Consider the following 8,776-nt stretch of genomic DNA (forward strand, 5'->3'; position numbering starts at 1 on the left):
TTGCAGCCATTTGCTAAAATCATTTGTTAATTTTTTTTCCTCATTAATGTACACACAGCACCCCATATTGACAGAAAAACACAGCATTGTTGACATTTTTGCAGATTTATTAAAAAAGAAAAACTGAAATATCAGATGGTCCTAAGTATTCAGACCCTTTGCTCAGTATTTAGTAGAAGCACCCTTTTGATCTAATACAGTCATGAGTCTTTTTGGGAAAGATGCAACAAGTTTTTCACACCTGGATTTGGGGATCCTCTGCCATTCTTCCTTGCAGATCCTCTCCAGTTCTGTCAGGTTGGATGGTAAACGTTGGTGGACAGCCATTTTTAGGTCTCTCCAGAGATGCTCAATTTGGTTTAAGTCAGGGCTCTGGCTGGGCCATTCAAGAACAGTCACAGAGTTGTTGTGAAGCCACTCCTTCGTTATTTTAGCTGTGTGCTTAGGGTCATTGTCTTGTTGGAAGGTAAACCTTCGGCCCAGTCTGAGGTCCTGAGCAGTCTGGAGAAGGTTTTCGTCCAGGATATCCCTGTACTTGGCTGCATTCATCTTTCCCTCGATTGCAACCAGTCGTCCTGTCCCTGCAGCTGAAAAACACCCCCACAGCATGATGCTGCCACCACCATGCTTCACTGTTGGGACTGTATTGGACAGGGGATGAGCAGTTCCTGGTTTTCTTCACACATACCGCTTAGAATTAAGGCCAAAAAGTTCTATCTTGGTCTCATCAGACCAGATAATCTTATTTCTCACCATCTTGGAGTCCTCCATGCGGGCTTTCATGTGTCTTGCACTGAGGAGAGGCTTCCGTCGGGCCACTCTGCCATAAAGCCCCGACTGGTGGAGGGCTGCAGTGATGGTTGACTTTCTACAACTTTCTCCCATCTCCCGACTGCATCTCTGGAGCTCAGCCACAGTGATCTTTGGGTTCTTCTTTACCTCTCTCACCAAGGCTCTTCTCCCCCGATAGCTCAGTTTGGCCGGATGGCCAGCTCTAGGAAGGGTTCTGGTCGTCCCACACGTCTTCCATTTAAGGATTATGGAGGCCACTGTGCTCTTAGGAACCTTAAGTGCAGCAGAATTTTTTTGTAACCTTGGCCAGATCTGTGCCTTGCCACAATTCTGTTTCTGAGCTCTTCAGGCAGTTCCTTTGACCTTATGATTCTCATTTGCTCTGACATGCACTGTGAGTTGTAAGGTCTTATATAGACAGGTGTGTGGCTTTGCTAATCAAGTCCAATCAGTATAATCAAACACAGCTTGACTCAAATGAAGGTGTAGAACCATCTCCAGGATGATCAGAAGAAATGGACAGCACCTGCGTTAAATATATGAGTGTCACAGCAAAGGGTCTGAATACTTAGGACCATGTGATATTTCAGTTTTTCTTTTTTAATAAATCTGCAAAAATGTCAACAATTCTGTGTTTTTCTGTCAATATGGGGTGCTGTGTGTACATTAATGAGGAAAAAAAATTAACAAATGATTTTAGCAAATGGCTGCAATATAACAAAGAGTGAAAAATTGAAGGGGGTCTGAATACTTTCCGTACCCACTGTACATGCTCTTCTCACACGTTTGGTAGAGGTCAGTCTTACAGTAAATCTGGCTACCTGTGAGTTTGCCAGAGCCACTGTAACTTACTTGGAGAAGGTGACTGGGCAGGGCTAGATGCGTCCGTTTTGCGCAAAAGTTGAAGCCATTGATAACTTTCCACCTCCGACTACACTTTCCACTAGACAACCACGTAATCATCCAGCTTAATTCAGTTCAAGTTTTGTTCTCATCAAGTGACTGTTGGCCAAACCCTGAGGTTATAAGCGTGACTACAGTTAATCTAACCATGTAGTTCTATAAAAGTATGAGAAGACATTTTTAAAGGTTTTTAACACCACTCACCACAACAGTAACTCCATCATGCACCAGGGAGGGAGAAGCATACAGGCCAGAGGAGTGTTTCCCTACATACAACGTGGACCTGTCAGAAACCAGCCAGAAATAGCAAATTAGTCATATTTTGTTTTCAAAAGTCACATACTTTGACTATAAACATCTCGCAAAGGAACTGCTAAGTTTTATACAATGGCTAATCTTTATTCATCCAGTCTTTTACATAATGACAACAACAATCCCAGAAAGAGGTCTATAGTCATTTGTGGAGTTTGATTTTACTCGTTACTGCAATATATAAACTAAAGTGAGCTGCTCTAAACATTGTGCCACAAAGCTAGGGATGGCTACATACTAGGGCTGAAAGATTATGACAAAAATCATAATTGTCGATTATTCCCTTGAAATTGTAATTGTTATTATTAATTACGATTATCACAATTTACATTGAATGATGTTTATACCACTGTTTAATGCAACTGCATGCTGTATTTTTATATGAAAATAAACAAGCTGAAAACACTAACTGAAAAACATTTAGTGCTTTTCTATAGTATTAAGCCTCAAATGTCAACTATACATAGGATTGGTTTCTTCTTTAAATTATAAAAAAGTAAAAATTTGAATTGTATTATAATGTTATACTAAAACTAAAATTAAAATAATGGGAAAACCCTTAAGATAACATGTAGAAAGAAAAAAACGCATCTTAAGCATGCAGAATAACATAAGTGGACTTTGAACGATTAATTGCCGCTTTGAACGATTACGTAATTGTGGCATTCATAATTGTAATCGATTAATTGTGCAGCCCTACTACATACCACTTTTTTTATCTGGTACAAATACCGATACTGCAACCATGAGATACTAATATCAGTCCAATACCAGTAAGTGTCTCGTTCTTGATCAGTTCAGAATATAAAGTTGTATGAAAGGCTTTACAAACATACAAGCTTCACATTTCTTTTAAACCCTCCAGAATGTCTTGCCCCATACAGTTCCATTTTAAGTGCAGGACTGTATAAAGCGTTTAAGTATTTAATCTATACTGAAAATGCAGGCTACGCATCTTTGAATTTCTAGAATCAGTTCCTCCCCACACTTCACAAACACAGACAGGATGTGGCTTAGATATTGGAGATGCAACATGCAGGTACACTTATGTACACATGGTCCAATATTAGTGCTAAATGAGAGTAAAATGTGGCTTTGCCATCCATGTAAATATAAAAGAGGTGGCATTTCAGCAAGAAACTTGATGCTGGAAGTGACATGATGACCAACATTGTTAAGAAGGATAATATTATTTTTAGGGAAACAAAGCAAAATACAGTTTCACAACCTGTAAAAAATTAACATGTGCAGTCATTTTTCTCAATTTACCCCCATTGGAAAACACAAACAAAAATTATGTCGTCTTATTAGAAGGGCTGCTTACATCAGTTTATCTTTGGTTTTCTTCTCCCGAGGAAATGGATACTTCCACTGTGTAATGCGGCCCACCTCTCCTGACATGAAAGTGAGATAACGCAAAGTTTCCACAGCAACATTGGTGTGCGGGACTTTGCGCAGGCCCTCACGCTGCCAAATGTAGATCGCCACCACAGGGGAGTTGTAATTCTGAACCCACTGCACGTCTCCGGACTCACTGTCCACTGTCACCACTAGGCCATCACCATTGGACACAAAGTGGGCCATATCTGTCAAACACAGAAGACAATGTTGTGTTGTGCTACGAAAGAGGATTGAAAGGGTTTTCAAACTGATAAAGCTGCCTTACTGTGTTTGGTGTCGTCGTCTGGAAGGGTGAAAGCGTAGTCAGAATAAGTAGCGTTCCAGCGCAGCTCTCTGCTCTTGGTGTCATACATAGTGATCGTGTATTCTGAGGATCAATGCAATCAACAGCTCAGCAATAAATTCATTTTAAGATACACTTTTCACCCCTGTAGTCGTAAGCCTTCTCAAGCATCTAATTGACGGTTTTGTAACCCGAGACCACCTCTGTAAAACAATGGAAATTATTATTATTCATTATGTATTAAATTCTGTAACGCACATTCATTCTAAGACACATTTATAACCCCTGTAGTCTTAAGAATTCTCATCTTATGCATCTTATCACAGGTTTTACACTCAATCGGCTGGGGAGTGTTAAATAGCCCATAAGCAAGGGTTGCATTAGTATGTTCTACATTTTGACTTCTTGGACTCATACATTCAGTGTAATACTCATAGCAAGACCAACAATGAATATATTTGATATTCAGATCATATGAGAGTTGTTTTGGCTTTAAAATGTCTTTGCATTAGACGTGTATCGACTCCAGCAGATGTGAGGTGTCATTATTCTGTAATATGCACAATATTGTTATTGTGAGCTGTTAACAATTCTAGATAACATATTAGCACAACTGTTTACATTTCTATAAAAACACACTAGCTAATTTCCACCAACAAGTCAAAATGTAGAATGTGCTAATGCAACCCTTGCTTAAGGGCTGTTTAACACTCCCCAACTGACTGAGTGCTTGAGAAGGCTTACTACTACGAAGTGAAAAGTGTATCTTAGAATGAAAATTCGCAATTGTGATATATTATGCACATATGAATACTTGGGAGAATGAGTGTGAACATGTCTTTGCTTGTGTTATGCAAGACATAATGACAGGGTGCAGCAATATTACAGTAACATAAATACTTAAATTAAGTTCTCTGGTACCTTTTTTCAATTCAATCTTGAGTAGTAGTAATTTATTTTTATTGCCATGTCAGCATCTAAGGCTATCTTAATGGCAAAACTGAGTTAGAATGATACAAGAGTTACAAACACATAAACACAAAAATACAGCAGATAAAATTATACAAGACTTTTTCAATTAACATATGATAAAAAAAATCTAAAATCTTTTCAGGTAAATTAAACTAAACAAGTCCCTGAGTGAGTATACTTATAATATATACGTTTTCTACTTGCATTTAAACTGGGACAGTCCTTTTACAATTTTGAAATGGGCCAGTTGCTTTTGAATTAAACACAAAATACAGTGTTGACATAGACAACACTGAATATATCTGACTACTAAATGTTGCAATTGACCAGAATCACGCATTTTAGAGAGCCATGTAAAAAACGTCAGTTATTTTAATTATCCTGCGTAATTTAAAGATTACTCCCCTATTCATAACAGTCTTCATTTATATTTTTAACCAATAAACGTTCAGTGATGTGAAATGCAATACTTTGTATATTCAGCAGTCTATAAATCATAATTTATTTGTGGATTGATTTAAATGTTCATTAAGCACAACAATAAAATGTATGATTCAATGCTTTAAATACCATGATAATACAGAAAATCCTGATAAAAGTTTGATCAATTATCGTGATTTGTAAAAGATTAATACAGTCACATGCCTACTCTCCAGTAACAGTATTACAGCATTTATAATTTTGATAAGAAGCACTACCTACCAGTCTTAAAGATATATTAGTTTTTTCTGCTCATATAGACACAAACAGAGATGGTCTCACCTAAAGTCAGAACTATGGACAGGTATTGGCCCTTACCAGTGCGGCCGAGGTAGAGCAGAGATGAAGATGGACATAACATCTCAGCGTAGGAAGAGGTCAGTGTTTGTTGCTTCTCACCAGTCAGCAGATCCACAACATACCACACATCTTGCTTCTTACCTACAAGCAAACATATAAAAAAACCTTCATGTACTCAAGCACAGGCTAGCATACAATTGTGAATGTGCAATTCTCATTCAATTGAAAGTTTAATTTAATATCATCTCTTTGTGCAGCATCTGCACTACAGAAAATAATTCTGACCCATTCTTCAGTTTGCAAAAACAAAAACTTTGTGTACAGACCTGCACTTAAAATGGAAGTGTATGTGACAAGACATTCTGGACAGATTAAAAGAAATGTGAAGCTTGTATGTTTGTTATCACAGTAGTCTCATGTTAACATATACAATACCTGAAATAATGTTATGTAAATGCTTATCTTTTAAAGTAATCAACAGCATGTCACAGGCTGTACATAAAAAATTTGAAAGTTCAAAGTTCATTTTTCTATTTGGAAGACTTTGCACAAATGAACTGTATACAATAATGTTAAGAAAAAAAATAACACTAATAAAACAAGAATAATTCCATAAGAGCTAAAGATAGAGCATTTACATATTCACTGAAGGGGTTTCCCATGTGCTTCTTGTTTTCCCATTTCAATTTCCCCCTTATCAATTTAAAGACCAAAAGTCCACATAACTGATGCAGCATGAGTAAATGTTCTCTCCAGGATGTGTAAACAGGCATCGACACTTCAGTTCAAACACACCACATGTTTACGCTTGGAAACAAGTGTGGCTTTGAGCGAAACAAGGTTATTTCCTGTGGGTTACACTGTGATATTCAACATAAGAGTTTCATTGCAGAGAGGAACTTAAATGCTGATGTTTAAACTTGATAAGTCTCATTTAAAGAGATTAAGAAATGGGATTTTCATTGTTTAACATTCAGGCCTGTCTGCAGTCTGATTTAATCAGTGTTTGGCCTTCTTCCTTTGGGTGTCATTATAGATGTAGCTGTGCCTTGTGATTTGCACATTTATGAGTTAAGAAAGGGTGGTACAGACACGTCTTCTTGTGGTGTTTGCAGTGAGATCATGAAACAATCCCACATCGCCCACACACCCTCCCAACCACAGGGAGGCCACTAGGAACTGGCCATTTCCTCAAACATCAACCTCTGCTGCCTGACACTCTAATCATGTTGAAAAACAATGTTTATTATTTATGGTTATGGGTTTGTTTAAATCTCTAACTTATCTATAAGGCATAGTAATAGTGATGCTTGGTTGAATGGAACTTTAGATGAATAATTACAAAAGAATGAATGAGAATAAGTCTCTCACCCGTGTATAAGATGCCATCAGAACTGCGACAGGGAGATGCCTGGACCAGCTCAGGAATGGTGAACGGCAGTTTCTGAAACATCCCCAAATATTAGATATAATATTTGTTACTCCATCTAAAATTACACTTAGAAACTTTTTTCTTTTGGTAAAAGCACCTCAGATGTTTCGCTTCAAAATGACATTTCTCATTTCTAAAGTTAAGAAATGAGAATTATATCTATGCTTAGATTCCAGAGAATGAGGAAGTCCTTCATGAGAAATGAAAAGACGTTATCTCTCACCGTCAAACCCTCATTATTTTTCCCTCCGAGAGAGTACAAACTGCCATCATTGGGGTCTGGGAGGAATGCAGGCCTGTAAAAAATTTTAATATACCACTCAAATCCTGGCCTTAATATATTTTTTTTCTTCAAACAAAATGCTAGACACTTTTCAGTTGAATTTGAATGTCTCTTTTTCCTGTACTGCTATGGGTATTGAGTACTATGAAGAATTGTTCAAATTTTTATTGAAGAACAAACAGTTCTTGAAGCTTATGAAATCACAAAGTGAATCACAGTTAATTAATTTGCTATATTAGAATAGTAGACAATCTAAAACATATGCAAACAAGCGGCTTTGCCATAATTACAGAAAAATTACCAGAAGCAGTATCTTAGCCTGTATGGGTTAAATAAGTAAATAAGTTGAATAAGTTGAGAACCACTGATAACAATATTACACACCAGCAAACAATAGTGCTGGTATTCACTTTCACAGGCTCACTGGGCGTCCACTGGTATCATTGCAGTTTGCAATGTGCTACGAGTATTTTGATACACAACTGACTGGTCTTGAAAGAAGCACATATACGTACCTTCTTTTAAAGTCCATTTGATTGTTCCTGACCTCTTGCTGACGGCGTGAAGGTTCCCGTCCAGTGTGGACACAAAGAGCAGACTCTCTGGTACAGACACCGTACTGCTGCCGCAAAAGCCCTGCAAACACACAGCTTTACAGGGGAGATGCTCTCTATCTTGCACTATCTATCTATCGCACTGATGCAAGATTTTGAGACAAAATATTTTTACAAACTATGAGAGAATTATTAATATCTTGCTAGAAAAATATTTTAAATGCAAATGTTTATACAGTGCATTTATTACTAGTAACAGATGTAACGGTATACTGATCTCATGACACAATACAATACTTTAAAGTTAAACCAGTGGTGTTTGTCTAAAAACACGGGGGGTTTTTTAAAAAAAAAAAAAAAAAAAAAATGGCAAACATCATTCTGGTAATTATAAGCCCTGGCAATATATTGGTATACACAAATATATATATATATATATATAGTGTTTGAAACCAATAATAAACACTACGTGGTTGAAAACAGAATTCTGCTGAATTCCTTTTAGAAGGAAGTACTAAAAACTGTCTTTTTCATGAAACCCTTTAATTAGGGATGCACCGATACCACTTTTTCCAGTACTCGCCCGATACCAATACTTTTATTTTTGGTACTTGCCGATACCGAGTACCGATACCAATAATTTTATTATTTGTAAATTTTTTAAATATTGGGTACAGAAACCAAAAGAGTACGTATAATGTTAGTTGATTAACTTCATTTATCAAATAGATACAGTCAAACTAAAATTTTAAATATAACAAGAACTCAGAGTTAACCTGTGTCAGAACAAATTCAGCTTGATAATTTTAGATAACTTTGATAGAAAGGTATGGATTACAATCAACCAAAAATTAGACAGCTGTTAGTATGACAGTACAGACTGTAGTCTCCTGGAGATGCTGTCATCCAGCTTCATGCAAACCTCAACTTTAGTTTTTTCCCCCAGACTCTGTCTGAATAATTTTTGGTCCCAAATTTGTATCAGTTTTACTGGTAGTCCACTGTAAGAAGAAATTTTTGGTATAATTTGTCAGTTTACTTTATTTTGCTATCCTCACTTACAT

At 36.9% G+C, this 8,776-nt stretch overlaps 1 protein-coding gene across 1 annotated transcript in view; it reads right to left on the reverse strand.

Annotated features, from left to right (window-relative positions):
• LOC107556589 (serine/threonine-protein kinase/endoribonuclease IRE1-like) overlaps positions 1 to 8,776 on the reverse strand; it is a 32,598-nt gene that overhangs the window by 23,747 nt on the left and 75 nt on the right. Inside the window, exons 2-8 of the mRNA XM_016239720.1 lie at positions 7,706 to 7,794; positions 7,099 to 7,171; positions 6,815 to 6,887; positions 5,462 to 5,584; positions 3,674 to 3,775; positions 3,332 to 3,593; positions 1,900 to 1,978 (exon numbers count right to left, since the gene is read on the reverse strand). Coding sequence (XP_016095206.1) covers positions 1,900 to 1,978; positions 3,332 to 3,593; positions 3,674 to 3,775; positions 5,462 to 5,584; positions 6,815 to 6,887; positions 7,099 to 7,171; positions 7,706 to 7,794 — 801 coding nt within the window. The remainder of the gene's footprint in view (positions 1 to 1,899; positions 1,979 to 3,331; positions 3,594 to 3,673; positions 3,776 to 5,461; positions 5,585 to 6,814; positions 6,888 to 7,098; positions 7,172 to 7,705; positions 7,795 to 8,776) is intronic.

This window comes from Sinocyclocheilus grahami, unplaced genomic scaffold (genome assembly GCF_001515645.1).
Source record: "Sinocyclocheilus grahami isolate Dianchi unplaced genomic scaffold, SAMN03320097.WGS_v1.1 scaffold574.1, whole genome shotgun sequence".
In the NCBI taxonomy this organism is placed as follows: Eukaryota; Metazoa; Chordata; class Actinopteri; order Cypriniformes; family Cyprinidae; genus Sinocyclocheilus; species Sinocyclocheilus grahami.